This window comes from Scyliorhinus torazame, chromosome 9, assembly GCF_047496885.1.
Source record: "Scyliorhinus torazame isolate Kashiwa2021f chromosome 9, sScyTor2.1, whole genome shotgun sequence".
In the NCBI taxonomy this organism is placed as follows: Eukaryota; Metazoa; Chordata; class Chondrichthyes; order Carcharhiniformes; family Scyliorhinidae; genus Scyliorhinus; species Scyliorhinus torazame.
Window position 1 is genome coordinate 269,998,500 of NC_092715.1, and position 24,979 is coordinate 270,023,478.

General features: G+C 45.8%; 1 protein-coding gene across 3 annotated transcripts in view; it reads left to right on the forward strand.

Annotated features, from left to right (window-relative positions):
* ccdc171 (coiled-coil domain containing 171) overlaps positions 1-24,979 on the forward strand; it is a 298,637-nt gene that overhangs the window by 171,848 nt on the left and 101,810 nt on the right. For all 3 annotated transcript variants that reach the window (XM_072517495.1, XM_072517496.1, XM_072517494.1), the window contains exons 18-20: positions 12,557-12,783; positions 13,820-14,008; positions 15,903-16,094. In XM_072517495.1, coding sequence (XP_072373596.1) covers positions 12,557-12,783; positions 13,820-14,008; positions 15,903-16,094 — 608 coding nt within the window. The remainder of the gene's footprint in view (positions 1-12,556; positions 12,784-13,819; positions 14,009-15,902; positions 16,095-24,979) is intronic.

Below are 24,979 nucleotides of genomic sequence, written 5' to 3' on the forward strand. Positions count from 1 at the left end.
AGCTCTGGATACAGCTCATACCGGCCCTGCTTAGTCAAGCCGTGGACTCTGTTGAGAAGCTCTCTCCAGCAGATCCAGTTGCGAGATCCTGGCCTGTTTGTGCCTCTGCACCTATCTTCCTTATTACAAAATAATCCATCTTCAGATCGTCACACAGTCCTGTTGTTTGCTTGCTGGCAGCTACAAAATAGAGGAATCTCTCCTCTATGATTTCACGCTCAAAGCAAGGATGTACAGGGTGCATGGTGTCAGTGTAAATGCCGGGCGCGTGACCTTCTTTCTGCTGTTGCCTCTGGCGGAAAGACCCCATCGTTCATATTTAAAAGGCCAGTCACGGCTGGCATTTTTTTTTTTACTTTGAAACTTTATTTCCAATATCTGATTTTTTGCAAGTTTATGATGTTTTGCTGCTGAAAATTAAAGCACTTTCAGTTGAACATGAGCATCCTTGCATTTACACACAAACTTTGTTTTAAATATATTCCCATTTCTTTAGAAATTTAAATAAGTATAGAAAAAAAGTACAATCTTATTTTTACTTTAGAAACTGTGACCTGTCAAACTTGTCAAACACTTACAATGTCACAATATTTCTTACTGTTCCACTGTATTGCATTAAACATCCAAGTTGACTCCTTCTCCATTCTCACCAAAAAACTTGCTGGTTTCCAGAGACTGGCGACACAATGTGATGACTGTAGGTTTTATCCAGTTTGACCTGTGTCAGCCGTATTGACTGGCCTCGTTTGATCGGTATTCCTCGCTGACAAACCTGGCCTGGCTTCTCTCACTTGCCTCCCACTGTCCAGTAGCTGCAATCACCCCACTCTCTGACTGCTGACCAGTACTTCACATTGTGGGAGTGCAAGTGGACATGGCGTGGACCGTTGAACAGCTTGACCTCGGAGCCGCAAGTACAGGGTAGGAAACCAGCCGTGTGCAAAGGATGAGCACCAGAGTGGAGCGCCAAGCTGGGGGGGCCACCACTGTTAGCATCGTGCGCCCACCTGGACACCTGTCATCCCTGTCCCCATCCCTCGCGCACATGCGGTGACCAGCAGACAGCCCAGCCTCGCGAGGCCACCCTATTCCCTCAGACGCTGCAACCAATCGGGGACTGCCCATGGCGGGCATTCTTCAAAGCCAGTTGTGGCTGTCGGGGACTTCTTCCAGCGATCAAGAACACCTCAACCAATCGCTACGTGACCCTCCCAACACCTGGGGTCGCGATCCTAAGTTTGAAAAACCCTGGACTAAACCAACCCCTTCAAGAACAGACATTGCTCAGCGTGAAAAGGTTCAACATGGAGGTGAGCAATGTGGAGGTGCTCATGAGTAAGCAGGAGAGTGTTAGTGAGCAGAGTAAGTACTGCTTCCCATGTCCATAGGTTGTGTGAATAGATTCTCATCCCATTCCTTTTTTTTTTAATTCATTTTTTCCAATTAAGGGGCAATTTAGCGTGGCCAATCCACCTACCCTGCACATCTTTGGGTTGTGCGGGCAAAACCCACGCAAACACTGGGAGAATGTGCAAACTCCTCACTGACAGTGACCCAGAGCCGGGATTGAACCTGGGACCTCAGCCCCGTGAGGCAGCAGGGCTAACCCACTGCGCCAACAGTGCTGCCTTTCTCATCCCATTCCTGAATAAGACAGCAGCGGCTATGAAATCATATGCTGTTCCTCCCATGAACCCTGTGACTACAGTTTTTAAAAGATTATACAGAATTTACAAAGAATCTATTGCAGAGAAACCAGCCATCTGGTCTCTGTCTGTGCTTATGTTGTGGAGATGCCGGCGTTGGACTGGGGTGAGCACAGTAAGAAGTCTTACAGCACCAGGTTAAAGTCCAACAGGTTTGTTTTGAGTCACTAGCTTTCGGAGCGCAGCTGAGGAAGGAGCAGCGCTCCGAAAGCTAGTGATTCGAAACAAACCTGTAGGACTTTAACCTGGTGTTGTAGGACGTCTTACTGTGCTTACATTGCACATGAGTCTCCTCCATCTATCCCCATCAACGTATCCTCCTAATCCCTACCTGAATCTGGGGTCAGTTTACACATGGCTGTCGCTCCTTGCTTGGAGAGACGAGGAGATTGCTTGGAGAGGACCTCGATTTTGGGCTTCATCTTCCTTTGTGGAGATTCCAAAGAGCATCCAGTAGCAGGGGAGGAAACATCTCTCCATCTGGGTGATACGCAGCTATGTAATGGAGTTGGCTCCTGAGAAAACTAGAGAGGTATGCAGTGGGCTGGCAAAGCCAGTCAAACAGTAGTAGTTGCAAGGTGACCAGCAAAATGACATGTCCTTACATCTGATGTCCCATTGTAGAACACCAATCTGCCACTGCACTTAATTCTACCACTGAATTTGCATTGAGGAATAGAAAACTAGGTAGAACACAATATAACATGCATCGTTGCCAAAGACAAGCACTGGTGGAAATAAACATTAATTGCATATATACACAAGAGATGGTTGATAAGTAAAAATTGTTGCACATTATTTGCAATGTAGTGTTAAGATTTATATCCTCAGGAATATTTTAGTGTCCAGGCAGTGAAGTCGTGCAATCAGATTTGGCAGAACGTGGTGCTCATCAGGCAACTTACACTGAGAAAATAACCATTGGATCATTCATCTGGGGCACATTTGCAGAGTTGTGTAAAAGTCTTGTCAACAGTGATTGATGCAACAGTCTCCCTGGCTGCAGGTTTACTTCAAACATTTCTTCTTCCTGGAGCAGGTTGGCAGCAGAGTGTTTTGCAGCTGGCAATGGGCTGTGTTCTGATTCTTTTGCTGTTTATTATCTGCCAGAGCCAGTGCTGCCAGTGGAAGCCACCCACCCTCCAACGTTCCTCGAAAAAGTTCTACTCCGTCTGTCCACTACAGGAATAGTACTGTTGGCATCTTTCCCCTTTCCGTCACAGAGCCACTTCACAAACAATATTCAGCTAATTTTATTCCCAAAACATTCTGCATATGTTCCTGCCATCTCTTCCCTTTATACAGAGACCTGTTTACAAGGCAAATTTGCACTCATCACGACTGCATTTGAGACCTTATTCAGCCTATATAGCAAAGCACCACTAGATTAATTGGAGGTGTGAGGGTGACTGCCGCACAGCAAGTTTAACCCAGTTACTTTCAGCAGCAGCTGAGCGGTCCAACGGCGTAAAGGATAAACCTCAATATTGTACGCTGTCATAGAACATAGAATTTACAGTGCAGCAGGAGGCCATTCGGCCCATCGAGTCTGCAGCGGCCCTTGGACAACAGTATGCACAGGACCCTGGTGACATTTTAATAGTGTTCCCAGGGCAGGACCTCAGTGACATTTTAACAGTGTACCCAGGGCAGGATCCTAGTGACATTTTAATAGTGTTCCAGGGCAGGACCCCTGGTGACATTTTAATAGTGTTCCCAGGGCAGGACCTGAGTGGCATTTTAATCGTGTTCCCAGGGCAGGACCTCAGTGATATTTTAATAGTGTTCCCAGGGCAGGATCCTAGTGACATTTTAATAGTGTTCCCAGGACAGGATCCTAGTGACATTTTAATAGTGTGCCAGGGCAGGACCCTGGTGACATTTTAATAGTGTTCCCAGGACAGGATCCTAGTGACATTTTAATAGTGTTCCCAGGACAGGATCCTAGTGACATTTTAATCGTGTTCCCAGGGCAGGACCCTGGTGACATTTTAATAGTGTTCCCAGGACAGGATCCTAGTGACATTTTAATAGTGTGCCAAGGGCAGGACCTGAGTGGCATTTTAATCGTGTTCCCAGGGCAGGACCTCAGTGACATTTTAATAGTGTTCCAGGGCAGGACCCTGGTGACATTTTAATAGTGTACCAAGGGCAGGACCTGAGTGGCATTTTAATCGTGTTTCCAGGGCAGGACCCTGGTGACATTTTAATAGTGTACCAAGGGCAGGACCTGAGTGGCATTTTAATCGTGTTCCCAGGGCAGGACCTCAGTGACATTTTAATAGTGTTCCAGGGCAGGACCCTGGTGACATTTTAATAGTGTACCAAGGGCAGGACCTGAGTGGCATTTTAATCGTGTTCCCAGGGCAGGACCTCAGTGACATTTTAATAGTGTTCCCAGGACAGGATCCTAGTGACATTTTAATAGTGTTCCCAGGGCAGGACCTCGGTGACATTTTAACAGTGTTCCCAGGACAGGATCCGAGTGACATTTTCATAGTGTTCCAGGGTAGGACCCCTGGTGACATTTTAATAGTGTACCCAGGGCAGGACCTGAGTGGCATTTTAATCGTGTTCCCAGGGCAGGACCTCAGTGACATTTTAATAGTGTTCCCAGGGCAGGACCTCAGTGATATTTTAATAGTGTACCCAGAACGGAATCCTAGTGACATTTTAATAGTGTACCAAGGGCAGGACCTGAGTGGCATTTTAATAGTGTTCCCAGGGCAGGACCTCAGTGACATTTTAATAGTGTTCCCAGGGCAGGACCTCAGTGATATTTTAATAGTGTACCCAGAACGGAATCCTAGTGACATTTTAATAGTGTACCAAGGGCAGGACCTCAGTGATATTTTAATAGTGTTCCCAGGGCAGGACCTCAGTGACATTTTAATAGTGTACCCAGAACGGAATCCTAGTGACATTTTAATAGTGTTCCCAGGGCAGGACCTCAGTGATATTTTAATAGTGTACCCAGAACGGAATCCTAGTGACATTTTCATAGTGTACCCAGGGCAGGACCTCAGTGACATTTTAATAGTGTTCCCAGGGCAGGACCTCAGTGATATTTTAATAGTGTACCCAGAACGGAATCCTAGTGACATTTTCATAGTGTACCCAGGGCAGGACCTCAGTGACATTTTAATAGTGTTCCCAGGGCAGGACCTCAGTGATATTTTAATAGTGTACCCAGAACGGAATCCTAGTGACATTTTCATAGTGTACCAAGGGCAGGACCTCAGTGACATTTTAATAGTGTACCCAGAACGGAATCCTAGTGACATTTTAATAGTGTTCCCAGGGCAGGACCTCCGTGATATTTTAATAGTGTTCCCAGGGCAGGATCCTAGTGACATTTTAATAGTGTTCCCAGGGCAGGACCTCAGTGACATTTTAATAGTGTACCCAGAACGGAATCCTAGTGACATTTTCATAGTGTACCAAGGGCAGGACCTCAGTGACATTTTAATAGTGTTCCCAGGGCAGGATCCTAGTGACATTTTAACAGTGTTCCCAGGGCAGGACCTCGGTGACATTTTAACAGTGTTCCCAGGACAGGATCCTAGTGACATTTTAATAGTGTTCCAGGGCAGGACCCCTGGTGACATTTTAATAGTGTACCCAGAACGGAATCCTAGTGACATTTTCATAGTGTACCAAGGGCAGGACCTCAGTGACATTTTAATAGTGTACCCAGAACGGAATCCTAGTGACATTTTCATAGTGTACCAAGGGCAGGACCTCAGTGACATTTTAATAGTGTTCCCAGGGCAGGACCTCAGTGATATTTTAATAGTGTTCCCAGGACGGAATCCTAGTGACATTTTAATAGTGTTCCCAGGGCAGGATCCTAGTGACATTTTAACAGTGTTCCCAGGACAGGATCCTAGTGACATTTTCGTAGTGTACGAAGGGCAGGACCTCAGTGACATTTTAATAGTGTTCCCAGGGCAGGACCTCAGTGATATTTTAATAGTGTTCCCAGGGCAGGACCTCAGTGATATTTTAATAGTGTTCCCAGGGCAGCACCTCAGTGATATTTTAACAGTGTTCCCAGGACAGGATCCTAGTGACATTTTAATAGTGTTCCCAGGGCAGGAACTCAGTGATATTTTAATAATGTTCCCAGGGCAGGACCTCAGTGATATTTTAATAGTGTTCCCAGGGCAGGACCTCAGTGATATTTTAATAGTGTTCCCAGGGCAGGACCTCAGTGATATTTTAATAGTGTACCCAGAACGGAATCCTAGTGACATTTTCGTAGTGTACGAAGGGCAGGACCTCAGTGACATTTTAATAGTGTTCCCAGGACAGGATCCTAGTGACATTTTAATAGTGTTCCCAGGGCAGGACCTCAGTGACATTTTAATAGTGTTCCCAGGACAGGATCCTAGTGACATTTTAATAGTGTTCCCAGGGCAGGACCTCAGTGATATTTTAATAGTGTTCCCAGGGCAGGACCTCAGTGATATTTTAATAGTGTTCCCAGGGCAGGACCTCAGTGACATTTTAATAGTGTTCCCAGGGCAGGACCTCAGTGACATTTTAATAGTGTTCCCAGGGCAGGACCTCAGTGACATTTTAATAGTGTACCAAGGGCAGGACCTGAGTGGCATTTTAATAGTGTTCCCAGGGCAGGACCTCAGTGATATTTTAACAGTGTTCCCAGGACAGGATCCTAGTGACATTTTAATAGTGTTCCCAGGGCAGGACCTCAGTGATATTTTAATAATGTTCCCAGGGCAGGACCTCAGTGATATTTTAATAGTGTTCCCAGGGCAGGACCTCAGTGATATTTTAATAGTGTTCCCAGGGCAGGACCTCAGTGACATTTTAATAGTGTTCCCAGGACAGGATCCTAGTGACAATTTAATAGTGTTCCCAGGGCAGGACCTCAGTGACATTTTAATAGTGTTCCCAGGACAGGATCCTAGTGACATTTTAATAGTGTTCCCAGGGCAGGACCTCAGTGATATTTTAATAGTGTTCCCAGGGCAGGACCTCAGTGACATTTTAATCGTGTTCCCAGGGCAGGACCTCAGTGACATTTTAATAGTGTACCAAGGGCAGGACCTGAGTGGCATTTTAATAGTGTTCCCAGGGCAGGACCTCAGTGATATTTTAATAGTGTACCCAGAACGGAATCCTAGTGACATTTTCATAGTGTACCAAGGGCAGGACCTCAGTGACATTTTAATAGTGTTCCCAGGGCAGGACCTCAGTGACATTTTAATGGTGTACCCAGGGTAGGGCAGAGGCCCTACAATGCTGAGGCCAGAAGAAGCAGGAGTGCATCTTGTGTCCCCTCGCTTCACCCCCCCGCCCCAAAGAAACTCTGGGCCTCAGATGGTCTAAATTTCCCACGTCCCTTCAGAATCCTTGCTGACTGCAGTTAATTTGTTTTTTGTGGAAATGAACCTTTGCCTTTATTCCTGATCACTTTTTAAAAAATATTATTATTCCTGGATTTGGGAATAGCTGAGAGTTGTCCAACTCTAGTTGCCCTCAGACGGTGGTATTTTAATGCAGTAGAACGGCTGGCTGGACCATCACTAGGGCAGCTAAGAGGCAAACACGTAAAAGCCAGACTTGGCTAGGATGACATGTTTTCTTTGCTAAAGGTTGTTATCCAGCTGTTGAGTTTTTCTGACAATCCGATTGTTTCATCGGCATTTTTTTCCACTGATAGCTGCTCTTTATTGTTTAAAACTGAATTAAAATTTTCAAACCATCATGGTGAGATATGAAATCCATGTAGAAATCATTAGACAAAATAAAAAGGTCCATCCACTTCTATCACCTTGATAATTATAATGAAGTTGTTAATTAATCTTGGTAATTAATCCTGTGTTAGTTTATTTACAACAGACTATACATGAATGAGGGAACTCCCAGTGACCGGAGGTTTTAAGATCTGTAGGCCCAAAAACAAAGAGCATTCATTGGATGAATTATGCCCAAGTAGGGTGACAAATGTAGAGCGAATTGCCTCAAATGTTGGGACCACTGCTGTTTCTAAAGTATGGGAATGAGCTGGATCAAGGGACTCAAAATGCTCAAACAATTTCCCTATTTGTCGATCTAGTTTATCACTATCATCAGCTTTGCATCATGTTCGGCCTCTGGAATGGGTCAAAGACACACTTGACCGTTGTGTTCAGTTCCATTCGCAACTTCTCAGATATTGAAACGGGTCATGGTGCATGCATGCTGATAAGTGGCACATAATGTTCATACCACACAAGTGCCAGGTAGCGACCATCTCCAGTAAGGGAGAGTCTAAGCACCTCCTCTTGACTTTCACTGGCATCATCATCACTGAATTTTAAATGCTAAAGGGGATTGACAGGGTAGATGCAGAATGAATGTTTCCCCTGGTTGGACATTCCAGAATGAGAGGCCATAGTTGTAGGCTAAGGGGTGGCAAATTTAAAATTAAATTAAAACCAACAAAAAAAAAGGGTCGTGAATCTGGAATTTTCTACCCCAGAATGGAATAGACGACGAAACACTAAACAAATTTAATGAGGAGATAGACAGGTTTTCAATTAGTTGGGGGATGAAGGGTTATGGAGAGCGGGCAGGAGTTTGGAGATGAGGCAGAGAGGAGATCAGCCATGATCATTGTGACATTATGTAGAATGTCTAGTATATAATGGGTTAATGTAATATCATAATTAACCACTAGATGGAGCTGGAAAAGATCTATAAAAAGGACTGACTCTCAGGCTTCTGGGAGAGTAGAGGAGAGTGTAGGAGAAAGCAGAGTACAGTTCAAGACAGAGTGCATGAGACAAGTATTAGTATAGTGTAGATTGTAGTTTACTAGATTATTGCTTGCTGCAGGAGTAAGTGGTTGAGCTGTCTAGTAAGTAGTGCAATTAATGTTAGCTTTGTTATTGAACTTCGCTTGTGTGGTCTTTTTGAACACTACGACATCCATCCTGAGTATGAGAAACACAAAGAACACCACAATCATATTGAATGGCGGAGCGGACTCGAGGGGCTGATATACACCTGCTCTGCGGTTTTATGTTCTTAGAAACGTAACTGGACCAGGCATGTAAATACTGTGACTACAAAAGCAGGCCATAGGTTGAGAACTCTGCAGTGACTAACTCAACTCCTAACTTCCCAAAGCCTGTCCACCATCTACAAGACAGCAATCAGGAGTGTGAGGGAATACTCTCCACTTGGTCAGATGAGTGCAGCTCCAACAACACTCCAGAAGCTCCACACCATCCAGGACAAATCAGCCAATTTGATTGACCACCGCTGTAAACATTCACTCCCTTCACCACCAGTGCACAGTGGCACTGCGGCCACTCGGTTTCTTGGCAACACCTTCCAAACTCATTGTCTCTTTCACATAAAACAAAAAGGACAGCAGGCACATGGAAACATCACTGCCTGCAAGTTCCCCTCCAAATCTCACACTGTCCGGCCTCGGAACTATACAGCAGTTCCTTCACTGTCGCTGGGTCAAAGTCCTGGGACACCCTCCCTAACTGCGCTGTGGGAGTATCTACATCATATGGACTGCTGCAAGATGACAAACTCATCATCGCCACTCTCTCGAGCACACTTGGGGATGGTCAATAAATATTGGTCTTGCTAATCGGAATCACATTCGTGAATGAATAAAACAAAATAATTTTGATGTTACCTGTGTTTGTTTTGTCATCCTTTTTTAATACAAGCCCCACTATATAGCCTGTTGAAAATATACTGATACTGCCTTAGCCCCTATTGAATCCTTCATAATGACTGTCAGTGCCTCATGAATCTTTACTCTGCAATAAATACCAACAACAATGCCTGTGGATTCATTTGTTGTGAATCTCTTGTGACCTGTCCTGAACTTCCATTTCATTATATGCAATGCAAGGTTTAAAAGTAAATGACTAGCCTTAAACATTCATAGCTTCTCCGAAACTCTTGCATAAAGAATCCAGAATTTAAGTTGACAAAGGTATTGCGAATCAGAGTGCATACTAACTGTAGGAATGCAGTTCACAAGAACAAAAGTGAACTTCACATCGGAGAGAATTAGGGAATGCCATGCTGAGTACATTTTCAGCAATTCTACATGGTGTCTAAAAGAACCAACACATATGCCAATCTCTAGTATTTTATTTATTGTTTATTGTGGTTATCTGCAGCTTTAATGGATGGTTCAGTTTCAGGTTCTACAGCTTTAAGTGTTATGAAGTGCAATGTAATATTGCTTGCACATATTGCCAGAACCTGTTCAATATAGGGAAGCAATATTATCATAAAGGAATGCTGCTGAGGATCCATAATAAATGCCACTTAATGTTTGCCCTCCCTCTCTCTTCCCTGCTCCCATTCCTGGAACCTGCATAAAAATATCCTGTTCCAGTAAAATTCCAGAGCAGACAAAATGAGGCTAGAGGCCAAGAATGCATGGAGCAACATGTATTCTGATGGCCAATTTAAGGTATCGTGGGTCAAATGATTTCAAGTCCTCCAAGCTGCATTAACAGTTGTGAAAGAATGCATATCTAAACCATAAATTATCTCCTGCTGTTTGGAGCTTAGCTGTTCAGAGTTTAAAATATGACTGACCAGGACTAAAGTATTGAAATCTGAGTGTGAAACATGTTCAGCAATGATACTTCACAATCAATTTACATGCTGCTACATGTTTTTTCTGCTGGAATGATATCCGCAACATTTTTTCCGCGTTTGGATGGAGTAATATACAAAACCCCTTTTGTCTACTTTTATAATATTTTTGATCCTATGATTGGAAGAGCTATACAGGATCTGTTAAATTGTTGTTGAGTTTACAAAATAAGTCTATATGGCTGGGTTTTGACAGCTGTTCCAAGTACATCTTTTTCCATTGTAATGTAATAGTTCAGTTAAATTGAACATGACCTTTATTATACCGACTGGCCCCAACTATTGCTTTGAAATTGAAGCACAATGCTAAAAATGCATTGTGGGAATTGGGAAATTCTATTCCAGGGCAATTTTGTTCCCAGGCAAAACAAACTGATGGTGCCATTTCAATGTTGGCTTCCGAGAAGCAAAAATTCAGTTCCAGTTCCAACCGCAGTGCAGCCATTGACCATTAGGTGAGAGCTAGTGTATCACAAATATCTGGGTTGCTTCACTTTGATACTGCACGGTGCTGGAAATCTTTTTGGGAGAGGCTGCTGGTACGTTTAACATAAATCGATGCTTTTATGATGATCAGGAAGAGCAAAAATATTAGCCTTCCTAAAATCCTGATCAAGCTATATTTTTTTTCATGGAATGTGATCACTAAAAATCAAGGCTGGAGATGTGTATATGAGCGCCATGAAATTCAATGTCTTGAAGATCTAACCAGTGCATTGAGGAAAGCTGTCACAACATACCTTGTTGTGTTTTTAAAAATGAAAACCGCCCTCACCAGAGTCAGTTGAGTATCTACTGCACTGCTTGGTCCTGGTTTAGTAGAGTAAGAAGTCTTACAACACCAGGTTAAAGTCCAACAGGTGTGTTTCAAACACTAGCTTTCGGAGCGCTCCGAAAGCTGGTGTTATAACTTCTTACTGTGCTCACCCCAGTCCAACGCCGGCATCTCCACATCCTGGCTTAGTCGGATTGACCTTTCCCTGGTTTTGCAGCAGGCTGAAACATTATTTCTGATCCCTTTCATAAAATATGGTGCAGTTTGCACAAATAGTCACATAAACAGAGCAAGAATAATTTCTTTCAGTTGCAAATGAACTTTTTCAATCCCATTATACGTCTTAAAAGTAAGTAGAAGTTATTTGCTGTAGTTAACAGTTTATTTATTAATTCACAGGACGTGGGCATTGCTGGCAAGGCCAGCTTTTATTGTCCATCCCTCATTGCCCTTGAAAAGGAGGTGGCGATCTCCCTTCTTGAACCACTGCTGTCCATGGGGTGTAGGTACACCCACAGTGCTATTAGGGAAGGAGTTCCAAGATGTTGACCCAGACACACTTAAGGAATGACTATATAGTTTGAATCATTTTATTATTGAAAAAACGAATATATCGGATTTTGGTCATTCAATTTGATTTGTAACCTTGCTGTCACAGTCGCTGCAAGAAACAATCACACCTTGTTTTACCAACCTTATAATGGTGAATACAGTAATTAGTAAACTTGATGAGTTTGCTGCTTTAATTACTTGCTTTTGGCAAATAGTCTGGTGTTCATTTCAAGCCTCATATGCTGCAAGGCTGTCTTGCTCCGATGTCAATGTCCTATATACACTGTGTTTCACAACCTGCTTTTCTTCATCAGCGCTATGGAATGTATAAACCTTAATTTAATTATGTCTGTTTTTTAGTGTATGGATAGCAACAGATGGATTACGATTTTCTGTGGAATGCAGACCTGAAAAAAAGGGGGGAAAAACATTTATTGGCTCTTGAAGCCCTTGGAAATGCAGGGTATATGAGGCAGACTAACAAGTGATAATTTCATTTATCTACACAAAACGCATTTATTAATTATAAACCTGACAAAACTAGCAGCGAGTAGAACATGTTTGTTGTACTGAGGCCATAAAACCATCATATGAGAAGGATAATTACCAAACTCCATTGGGGAAATAAGTAATTGTGCTAGTAGTAAAATTTTAATTGCCTTAGAATAAAAAGGTAAATTACAGCTTAACTCCAGATGTAAATATCATGGTTTTAGGGATTGTGAGATTTAGTGGAGTTACACATTTTCATGGAAAATGAATTATTTACCCATTTTCTTCCACAACTAGTTGATGGGTCTATCTGAATAAACCTGGCTGAATGAAATGAAAGAATAGTCCTCTACAAGGTAATTTTTTTATTGTCTTTATTTAGACCCAAAGCACCTTCTTTCAAGCCGTTCAGTAGAGAACGCAGCCAAGGGTTCCTTCACAAAGCTCATGGACAGACTAAGCGTGGAGATGGAAAACGTTCCACTATGGTGTAATCGACAATTTGCATATGAGCACAAAAAATCATTAGTACAGAAACTGGGTGGTGGCCTGTGCAATGCCAATGCCAAGGCGAGGAAAGAGGGGCTCCAGGTTACCATGCCCATAAAGGTAATGCTGATAATTTAGTGATTAATCCGTTTATCAACTTGACTCTTTCTACTAATATTGTTCAGCTGAAGTGTGCCGACACACACATTCTTTGCTGAAATAATGTGCAGGCATCAATGTTTTAAATTAGTGAAATGCTAATTCGTCCAATTGCCTCATTTCAAATAATCTCTCAGATTTTGACCTTGCGTTTTTTAGGATCCTGGAATTTATTAAGAAATGGTGCTTGTTTCGCAGTCAAAATGTTGAATTATTTTCATAATTTCTTACGTGTACAGGTAGTAACATGCATGTACTCATTCACAAATTTCCTGTATGGAAGGAAGCAAATTAGGCCATTGTACGTGTGCCAATGCTCGCCCCACCATGTGGGCTGTTTACTTTAACCCCATTTTCCTGTAATTGGATCGTAGAAATGTTAAATTTAAAACAAGCTAGGTATTAACTTATTTTTCGGGCCCAAATTACATGTAGACTTGCACCACAAAATAAAAGAAGCCAATCTCAGTGGAACAGATTTTAATCCCATGAATAATAAATCTAAGGTTTGCTTTACAAAATCATAAAATATATTTTTTTGTAGCAGTAAACGCTTTTGATACTCTGTACCACTTTTGATTGAGGGGCCACACTAATTTTACTCTGCAATAACAACGCTGTACAACAAATAAAACCTTTCTTCTCTAACATCCACCTCATTTCTTACAGAATACATTTCTTTATTGTGTGAAGGTCAACTAACAAGTGAAATGATTATTGGGCAGGATTGAATGCAGGTTTATCAGCAACAAAAATGTTTAGTTTATAGGAACCTTTGTCGGTCTGGTAACCAAGCACTACTTGTCAACAAATTGTAGTTTCCTTAATGCTCAACTCCAGTTTATAAGGTGGTGGTAATTTATTTCAATTATGCAAGCCTAACCGAGTCCAGTCAACTTCTGTTTCTTTTAGATTTTGTTTTCTATGATTTTAATTATTTAAACCAGTTTAATGAAAGTTGAAAAGTGTTGATTTTTAACTTTTTGTTCTTTCCCAGCATTGTGTGGAAATATTGAAGAAACAGATCATTGAGTTTACTCAGAGGCTGCATGCAGCAGAGGTCGAACGTCGCTCGCTGCGTATGGAGCTGACGCAACTCAAAAACTACATGAGTGAGCTGAAAATAGAAAGTGGGAAATCTCAGACCCTCGAACAGCAACTGAGCGACCTCAAGCAGAATATGAAGGTGAACAGTTCCCTACTTTGTGTTATTGGGCTTTTTGAAATCTCAAGGTTAAATACAAACTATCTCGTTTCTGGGCATTTTTCCAGGTTCCCAGAAATGCACTTGCTTCAAATTGTTTGGATTATGTAAAAAGTTGCTTTTTGATGACATTAAGATCTTCATCCCATTTGTGCAAACTCAGCCATTGGCACAAGTAGACACAGTTTGTTTTACTGGAAAAGTTTAATGCAAAGTCAAGAAAGAAGTAGATTGGGTAAAATGTTAATAGTTAACAGAGTGATTTAATTAGAATGTCTCCTGAATGGTGCAAATTTATTGGTTTTTCATGCTGCTCTGATTTTTCAGTTTTATGAAGAGATTTTAGGAGTCTGTTAAATAATAGACACAAGCTAATTTTAGTGTCACTTAGTGAAGTCATAAAATGTTACTACAGGAACTCATTGAAGCAGTTCTGAAAATCTGTATATATTGGAATTGTGCACAGTACCTTGAAAACACAATACATTTCTTTCTCCAATCAGGATAGCATTTGATTCAGCGTAGCAATCCATTTGATCGGTTTTCTCCTAGTTTACTAACAATTAAAATGAAGATACAAAATCATGCATTCATTGATGTTGATCTTACTCCGTTTTCCTGGATTCTGAATAGAATGATAGATCTTCCGGTTCGAAGAGGGTCCACAAATAGTCAGAGAGACCAATTGGTAGCCGGTCAATGAAGACTCCCTTTCCAGTTAGGTTTTTTAAAAGAATCAGCCAGCTGTAATGGCACTTTTATTAATATTTACATTTTAAAAATTTCTAGATTGTTGAAACAGAATTCAAATTCACAAATTACCATGGTTGGATTTGATTTGTGTAAATAACTACTGAACTACTGTATCTATTGTTGATACAAATTGATGACTTTCAGGAATTTTTGGTCTTGATTAAGGACATTTGGTGGAATTTTCCAGCCGTTCGCGTTGGCGGGATGTTCCTGTCCCGTCGACAGTGCACCCCTGCCGCAGGTTTCCCAGCAACGAGGGGGAGCATTAATGGGAAACCCCGTTGACAATGGCGAGAGCAGAAGATCCCACCGGGAAACACCCTGCAGGTTGGGTGGGAAATCCCATCCCCTATCTTTATTTGCATCTTGCATAATCTATATTTAGAAAATAATTAAGGGCAAAATTTGATTCTGTCCTTGAGACTGTACTGATTCACAAATGGACCTCAACGATCGTACCAGAAAATGTAATCTCCTGATGGTGATTATTATGTCAATCATATACATTATGGCCAAGAATCTAAGGATACTGTAATTGGTTTCTGCAGCCCTGGCCTAGAGTGGGTGGGGGGGGGGGGGGGGGGGGCTTGATCGCCATCCAATCACTCCTGCTGGAAAATGTATGCCTATGGATATTAGAAATGGATTCACCACCACTCCTCACCCTGACTTCCCCTCTCCCGACTCCCCACCCCCAACTCCCCCACCCCCGACTCCCCCACCCATCCTCCTCACCCCCGACTCCCCCACCCATCCTCCTCACCCCCGACTCCCACTCCCCTGACTCCCCCTCCCATCCTCCTCACCCCTGACCCTCCCCCTCCCATCATCCCCTCCCCTGACTCCCCTTCCCGACTTCCCCACCACCTTCCCACAAGAATTGTTAACATTCCCTGTTCAGGATCAATTTGAAGGCAATGATTAATTAATAAAACTCACTAATAAAGTAAAATTGATCAGAATTTCAAAAAACATCAATAATTTTGTTCTACCAATGAAAAGCAGTTGGTTTTATAATCAAACCTAGCTTATCAGTGGTATCCATTTGTCACATAAAATCCAAATAGTCTTTGAAGAAAGATTAAGTGAGTTGGTGCCTATATCTGTAAACTTATTCTTGTAGATCCAGAAAATGGTTCCATTTGAGAGATTTGGGAGTATTTGCGAAGAGCTGAATAATGCCTTGCTCAGAGAGCAGCAGGCGCAGTTGCTGTTGAATGAGCAGGCACAGCAGATGCAGGAGTTGGGATTGCAACTGGAGTTACATTCCAATGAAGAAGCGGAAAAGGATCAGACCCTGTCTGAGGCTGTAAAGGTAAGCAGTTAACGGGCTTGTCTCGCATTCTCTTTCAATTTCTAGTTGACTTTGCTGCCTTTAATACAGTTCACTGTAAATGTGATGTACCAGTTCCGTCATAAATACAGAAGTGTGCACACAACTCAGCCAATTGCTTCTTCTATACCGAACTTCACTGTAAAGAAGTACAAAATATGTTCATTACGATCTTTTTAAAAAAAAAAGACACAATTAGATAGTTTCAGGAAAAAGTTAGTATTCTGCTATCATATGGTATAGAATATTGAAACAGAACAAAGGTAATTTATGAAAAATGGTGAAATCAGCACAGATGCAATCTCCAGGAAAGAAAAACACTGGAAAAAGTTCAATGATGCGTGGGCTTATGCATACCGAGCAAATGCTGAGAGGGGGGGAAGCAAGTATTGGGAGAGCGATCTTGTGTTCTTAGTGAGTCTTGTCAGAATTGATCTCTCCGATAGCTAGCCACAATGTAGGGGATTTAAGGGGGTAATAGTCACCCACATGAGGAAACGTCCTCTCCAGATCCTCTCAAGACTAGTTAGAATAAAAACAAAGGCTCTCTAACCTTCATCCCAACACACACTGCATGTCCCATCCATGCCAAATGATGCTGCCTCCTGTCCCTAACCCTCCCCAATGGCCTCTCATACCCTCCATGCCAACTTATACCATTCCACTCACCCCCAGAGCCCCTGTACAAACCTAGTGGCAACCCATGCCAACCCATTCCCCCTTGCTCATTTCCATTGTCCTTTATAGCTCATTGGCCAACTTCATGCCAAATCATGCCGAACTATGCCTCCTACCCACTACCCTTTTCCCTTACATCTTCCATATCAAACCACCCATTATCAGGAGCCATGCTGAGATTAAATAAGGTTCTAGGTATCTATTGCAGACTTTCGTATTAAACAAAAACACTTTATTTATAAAAGCCTATTCCATACATTTAAATCCTTCAAGTACTTAATCCCTTATGAAAATAAACATTTGTATTCCTAGCCCCACAACAAAGACAGCTAACCCCTTTTATAACTACTTGGAGCTGTCAATGAAACTGCAAATTTGCAAGCACCCCAATGTGATAGTGATAGATTGTGGAGGCAATCAAGCAGTACTAATCTTATAATGATAGCTCCAGGATTATGTCAACAACCAGCATTTGATTTTTTTTTTCCAACTGAGACACGGCGGGGTGTTTTATATTTCAAAATTTAAAGAAGAGGGAATTAAATGCTTGGCAGTTCAGTGGAACCCATCCACCTTCTTGCACATTAATGTCTACTCTTAACAATCCCAAATGGGTACCTGAACTCTGGTAGGTTCAGACCTTCTCCTCAAACTCATAAATCCCACAAATCATATTTCAGAAACCCGAGTGAGAAAATTCCTTCTGAATGAGGGCAGCTGCACGTTTGAATAAGCCACTGCTTCTGGTAACCATGAGTGAAATATGTTACCCCCCCTGCAGAAATAGTGGGTGCGGATATGGGGGCCAGACTTGTGGATTCAGGGCACCATTTTAGCTAAGGCACAGTGCCCCTCTGGCTGCCTGAAAATTCAGGCTATTTTGTTTTGGTTACTAGAAGAAACTACTGTTAAATTCAACTAACTTCACACCCAGTTTAGTATTTTCAGGCCCCTTTTTCTGGCAAAATACGATCAAACGATTGGGATTTGTAAATATTTTGCCTTTCTTAATTAATAGATTATGCTTTTTCATCTGTTTTACTTCATGCTGTTTTGTTTTCTGCCTGTATATTGCTGCTTTACAAGATTTGCAATGGTGACATGCAGTGTCTGCTTCAGAAGACTTTTTGAAAGTTGATGGGGATGAAGAAGCGGGACTTCCTCCAGAACACTGTGAAATGCAAAGATTGTCTTTTGAAGATGGGCTACACGGAGTTGTTTTCTCTGGAGATGATCTTGAGATTTAAGAGTGCGCTGTGGGATATCCTCTTTGATTTTTTAGCAGTAATCATTGTCGTGTCTCTGTTTTCTCAGGGTCGTTTGCTGATAATCTTTCGTGTGTCAGACAACAGTTTTACAAAACCTAATCTACATGGTATTGAATATTGTAGATTTTTCAGGAGCATCATTCCAGAGAAATGTTAAATGTATTTTATCACAATTCCACCCCCCCCACCCCCCACACTTAAACCTCTCTGCTCCACCGTTCATCCGTCTCTTTCCCCTAACCATCTATCCTCACCACCTTCTCCCTCTCCTGTAATCCTGCTCTCTCCCCCGACTCTCTCCCTCCTTTTCACCCTCGACTTCAGCCCCACCACTCTCCTCTGCTTTACTTCTCTACCGTCTCCACCCTCTACCCTGTAACCTTTCCTCCTCTCCTCTGCCTTCAGTACTCGGCCACGACCTTGTGCTCTCGCTTCACCCATGGCCCCTCGCTCGTAGTCCCCCCACCCTCGCTCCCTCACTCACGGCCCCCTACCCTCGCCCCTCGCCCTCCGCCCCTCGCCCTCCGCCCCTCGCCCTCCGCCCCGCGCCCTCCGCCCCGCGCCCTCTGCCCCTCGCCCTCCGCCCTCCGCCCCTCGCCCTCTGCCCTCCGCCCCTCGCCCTCCGCCCCTCGCCCTCCGCCCCTCGCCCTCCGCCCCTCGCCCTCCGCCCCTCGCCCTCCGCCCCTCGCCCTCCGCCCCTCGCCCCTCGCCCTCCGCCCCTCGCCCTCCGCCCTCCGCCCCTCGCCCTCCGCCCCTCCGCCCCTCGCCCTTCGCCCTCCGCCCCTCGCCCTCTGCCACTCCGCCCCTCGCCCTCCGCCCCTCGCCCTCCGCCTCCTCCCCTCGCCCTCTGCCCCTCGCCCTCCGCTCCGCCCCGCGCCCTCCGCCCCTCGCCCTCCGCCCCTCGCCCTCCGCCCCTCGCCCTCCGCCCCTCGCCCTCCGCCCCTCGCCCTCCGCCCCTCGCCCTCCGCCCCTCGCCCTCCGCCCCTCGCCCTTCGCCCTCCGCCCCTCGCCCTCCGCCCCTCGCCCTCCGCCCCTCGCCCTCCGCCCCTCGCCCTCCGCCCCTCGCCCTCCGCCCCTCGCCCTCCGCCCCTCGCCCTCCGCCCCTCGCCCTCCGCCCCTCGCCCTCCGCCCCTCCGCCCCTCCGCCCCTCGCCCTCCGCCACTCCGCCCCTCGCCCTCCGCCCCTCGCCCTCCGCCTCCTCCCCTCACCCTCCGCCCCTCGCCCCTCGCCCTTCGCCCTCCGCCCCTCGCCCTCCGCCCCTCCACCCCTCGCCCTCCGCCCCTCCGCCCCTCGCCCTCCGCCCCTCGCCCTCCGCCTCCTCCCCTCACCCTCCGCCCCTCGCCCCTCGCCCTTCGCCCTCCGCCCCTCGCCCTCCGCCCCTCCACCCCTCGCCCTCCGCCCCTCCGCCCCTCGCCCTCCGCCCCTCCGCCCCTCGCCCTCCGCCCCTCCGCCCCTCGCCCTCCGCCCATCGCCCTCCGCCCCTCGACCTCCGCCCCTCGCCCTCCGCCCCTCGCCCTCCGCCCCTCGCCCTCCGCCCCTCGCCCTCCGCCCCTCGCCCTCCGCTCCTCGCCCTCCGCTCCTCGCCCTCCGCCCCTCGCCCTCCGCCCCTCGCCCCTCCGCCCCTTCGCCCCTCCGCCCCTCGCCCTCCGCCCCTCCGCCCCTCGCCCTCCGCCCCTCGCCCTCCGCCCCTCGCCCTCCGCCCCTCGCCCTCCGCCCCTCCGCCCCTCGCCCTTCGCCCTCCGCCCCTCGCCCTCCGCCACTCCGCCCCTCGCCCTCCGCCCCTCGCCCTCCGCCTCCTCCCCTCACCCTCCGCCCCTCGCCCCTCGCCCTTCGCCCTCCGCCCCTCGCCCTCCGCCCCTCCACCCCTCGCCCTCCGCCCCTCCGCCCCTCGCCCTCCGCCCATCGCCCTCCGCCCCTCGACCTCCGCCCCTCGCCCTCCGCCCTCCGCCCCTCGCCCTCCGCCCCGCGCCCTCCGCCCCTCGCCCTCCGCTCCTCGCCCTCCGCTCCTCGCCCTCCGCCCCGCGCCCTCCGCCCCGCCCCCTCCGCCCCTCGCCCTCCGCCCCTCGCCCTCCGCCCCGCGCCCTCCGCCCCTCGCCCTCCGCTCCTCGCCCTCCGCTCCTCGCCCTCCGCCCCGCGCCCTCCGCCCCGCCCCCTCCGCCCCGCCCCCTCCGCCCCGCCCCCTCCGCCCCGCCCCCTCCGCCCCGCCCCCTCCGCCCCGCCCCCTCCGCCCCGCCCCCTCCGCCCCGCCCCCTCCGCCCCGCCCCCTCCGCCCCGCCCCCTCCGCCCCGCCCCCTCCGCCCCGCCCCCTCCGCCCCGCCCCCTCCACCCCGCCCCCTCCGCCCCGCGCCCCTCCGCCCCGCGCCCCTCCGCCCTCCGTCCCTCGCCCTCCGTCCCTCGGCCCCTCGCCCTTCGGCCCCTCGCCCTCCGTCCCTCGGCCCCTCGCCCTCCGTCCCTCGGCCCCTCGCCCTCCGTCCCTCGGCCCCTCGCCCTCCGTCCCTCGGCCCCTCGCCCTCCGTCCCTCGGCCCCTCGCCCTCCGTCCCTCGGCCCCTCGCCCTCCGTCCCTCGGCCCCTCGCCCTCCGTCCCTCGGCCCCTCGCCCTCCGTCCCTCGGCCCCTCGCCCTCCGTCCCTCGGCCCCTCGCCCTCCGCCCCCCCGCCCTCCGCCCCTCGCCCTCAGCCCCTCACCCTCTGCCCTCGCCCTCATCTCATCGCTGTTGCCTCCGCCGTCCGCCCACCGCCCTCCCTTGCCTGCCTCGCTTGCCTGCCTCCACCTTTGCCTGCAGTCCCCCTGAACTCTCCCATGTGCCCTGCCCTGTCCCGCCTCTCTCCCCCCGCCGCCCCTCCTGGGCTGCCATTCCCCGCCCTCGTCCACGTCGCCCCCGCCTCACCGCTCACCCCTCTTCTGAAGATGTTGGCTCACAATCTGCTTGGATTCGGCGAAGCTGCATCCTCCACTCCCTGACCAAATTGTCCCTTGTTAATTTGCGCCCTCACACAGTGATTATTAGGAGTCTGTTCAGCAGCTGATAGCACAGTTAAGCTCAAATGTGTCCTGAACTGCCAGCTGCAAACCTGCATTATCCAGGCGGGGCTGCTGGATAGTGAACAAAAGAAACCTTGTCTGCTTTCTCTCTCTACCCTGGGACTAGAATCTAGCTGTGGTGCCCATCTACTGCCTGCCTCATATTGATTAACTCAGGAAGATGTTCCTTGTCTGTCTGATTCAGTGGCATATCATTCATCGCACTTAGCCAGTATTGCTCAGACACTCACCCATAGGCTTTGTCAGTCACTTTAATCATAGAAAATATGTTTATTTAACACAAAACATGAGTGTAAAACCCAAAACAGAGCCATTGACAATTTCACTGTTCTGAAATGCATGCGGTACTGTATCAGAATGTTTCTACCAGTTTACTAGATTTGCTATACTGCAGATGATTCTGAAGCCACTGCAGGAAAAGACACGGTTGTATTTTGAAAGTGCAGGCACTTATTTTTAATCGCTTACCATGCAAACGTTGAGAATTCGCAACAAGTTGGTGTGCGAGATGTCTGAAGATAGAGATTTTGCAGGGTTCTCCTGATTGCTTGTAAATCCAGCAGAATATCAGCAGCAGCCCTGGGGAATTTGCATAAATGGCAGTTTACACCTAATGTGGTAGAGTTTCGGCTTTGGGCACGATCAGAAATCCGATGGTTCAAAATTGTACGACTTTCTGGAATTGAATTTCTTGCTGCAGTTTCTCCTCCAAGCCAAAAATAAGTGTTTTATTAATTAGAATGTCTACTCCTCATCTGAGAGTAACCGGATTTTAAATAGCTGAAAGTAACTTTGGCTTTTAAAAAAATAAAATTGAATCATTTACTAATTTTGTTGGTGTACATTCATCAGTTTTCTGGCATATTAAATATTTTCTACTATTAAACTTTTTAAAAGGTGTCCATGTGCCTAAAAGAAAATAAATACTTTATTTTAAGAGCCATTTTGTTGGCCTGCGAAGGAGGATAATTAGTGGAAATTTGCTATGGTGATTAATTCAGCTGTGGGCAGGGCCAGCTTTGTGGACAGGGCTGTTTGCCAGCACTCTCTTAAACTGGGGCAAAAGATCATAGAAACTCCATTTGCACTAGGTGTAATTTACACATTGAAATTCTTTTTTACGCTGACTTTTCCCCATTTGTTTGTATTATGAAACTGGCATAACCTAGTGAGAATTCCAGGAAAATAGCTCCCCATAATCCAGCAACTCTTTGTACAACAGCTATTGATCCAGTTATTTTCAAATGTATAAAATATATCCAGAATTATCTATCTCTTTTCCAATCGACTGCTAATTGTTAGCTTTTTTTCAGCATTTAAAACTTTAATGGTGTACTGAAGCCAGCAGTTTTACACCGTAAGCATTTACATTTATCATGAAACTTTGCACCAATTAATTATGCACTGCAGTTGGCGTACAGCATTACTGATCCAAGAAAACGTATTATGTGTTGCCTTACCACCAGCACAGTTATATTGTTCTTTTGATATCTGCTTGATGCTCAAGAGATATTAAACCTACAGTAAAAATGCCTTACAAAAGTAGCTGGAGTTACAATGTTGGTTTCTGCACACATCTTATGTTCCTGTCCCACACCAGGGACTTGCCTGAGTCTGTCCAAAACTATTTTCGCTTTGGAGTAGAGACCAAGACTTTTCATTTTGCCTTTGTGAGCAGGATTCTAACCCAGGTCCAAGCACGGAGGAACCTTTACTGCAGGAAAAAAGTTGTACTACTATGAAGAACAATGTGCTATAATCCTGTGCAATCCAGACTTCAGTACTAGATTTCCTCTGTTGGATGAAATACACTTTTGTCAAAATTGTAACACCCACCCTGTCTCGTTACGTAATACTATACTTCTGTGTAATCAAGTCATACATGTAGGAAGGTACAGTCTCTGATATGCCTTAGGGCTACTTATGTCAATTTGGAAACTGCTGTAAAAAGGTTCAAAGCAAAACAAACCTGTACTCACTAATGTTTTGCATGATTTAAAAATAGATAAGCCATCTATTCATACCTATGTGGGTTTTGATAAATCTACAGAAACATGATAAACATTAGTCTGTCCTTTGCATGGAAGGAATTTTTTTGGAACGTTACTGAAGTTATGGTTCAGGTAACCACATTTTTCAAAGTTTAAAATTAAATTTTGAGAAGTGAATATTATGCAGAATTATATATACACAACATTTTTCTTATCTATTCCTAATTGGGCCTGTTATGATGGATCGCATTCGCTGCTGTGGTTGTAATATTGTAAATAAGGCAGAATTCTTACACCCTCAAACTTCCATGATTAGCTTTTTGTTTTCTGAATCTTGGCCGTTGCGTTGTCTTTGATTAAGCTGTGATATCCCAATACTGTGTGCAGTTCAGATTAGTATAGCTATATTGACCTCTCAGACATACAATTACCAGGCAGTACATTTTTAGTTTAATTTCATCAGGGTTTAATTAGTATACAAATAAAATTTTCCTTATCTTTTTCTCCACCTAATTGGCCTGTCTTTGCTAATGTGTGAAATGTGTGAATGTGGGCTGTAATTAGGATGACCGGCTTCACCTTTCTCTTTCTAACTTACAATTGCCTGAAGGTCTCCGAACCTTAAAACAGTGCTTTGGATTATTGCTTTGCAATCAGTCTGGCTATCCCATAGGCTTTATCATGAACAGAAGGGCTTTGGGTGCTGCAATTTCCCACTGTAAAGCGGGATCTTCCTCCCTTTGCCCACTAAATGTTTATTGATTATCTCACTGTTCCACGCTCAGCTTCCAACAACTTAATATCAGGTGACAGTCGAGAGAGTTCTCTGAGTAATTAGAGTTGAGCATTGGGGGAACAATTAGGAGCAGAGTTATTAAACTTGATTTATCCTGTTCTCCCCTGTACTGCTTACTGGATATCAAGCCATCACATACTCGAGAAGGACCGTGAACTCAGGCTTGTTAGAAATTAGTGGGTATCCAACGACTTACCATTATTTTTGTATTACGCGAAGGAAGGCAGCAACTTTCAGTTACAAGGTTAAAAATTTCAGAATTGCTAAGTTTGTCAAGGGGTTTAATTAGGCCAGTGTAAAGCATATGATGTGGCTTAGTGAGTAGAGGAAGTCTTTAAATGTTGCTGTCAGTTTTGCACAGGCATGTTATCAGTCACTATGAGAAGTTTTTGTCCACAATAATAACAGTCAGGGGGGAAGAAACTGTATATGATTAATGAACATGTTATGCAAATGTTACCAATCTGCCATATGAAAGAGTTCAAAATGACGTTATCCATTTTGGGAAGATGAGTTTAATAGGTACAGTGCAGTCCTAATCATCTAATCGCTTCATTTTAATTCTCCATTTAAATTTGTGTTGGTCCCACTGTCCAAAGGAAGGAATATTACAGGGCTGATCTGATTTGGTGATTTTGTTCATTATCATAGACTCAGAGAATTTACAGTGCAGAAGGAGGCCATTTGGCCCATCAAGTCTGCACCGGCCCTTTGAAAGAGCACACTACTTAAGCCCATTGTTGAATTGCTTCTGGACTCTCATGTGTAGAAATATATTTTTTGAAAGCCTGATGCGGTTAATACCAATGTCAGCTCTGCCTCCTGTGTGTTGGTTCAAATGTCCTTTCAGAAGTTCCGATAACAAATGGGTGGTGGACAACCTTTCCAAAAGCACATCTTCAGAAGCAAACTTCCACATATGAGCAAAATATGAGAAGTTTTCTGTGTAACAAAATAACCTTCAGCATGAATCCAGGATATCTGTCTGGCCTGAGGGGCATTAACATGTACCTGCAGTGGACTGAAGTAATAAGGGTCATTGTATGTCAAGTACGTGGCTGAGCGTTATACACCATGAAGTTGGCACCATTT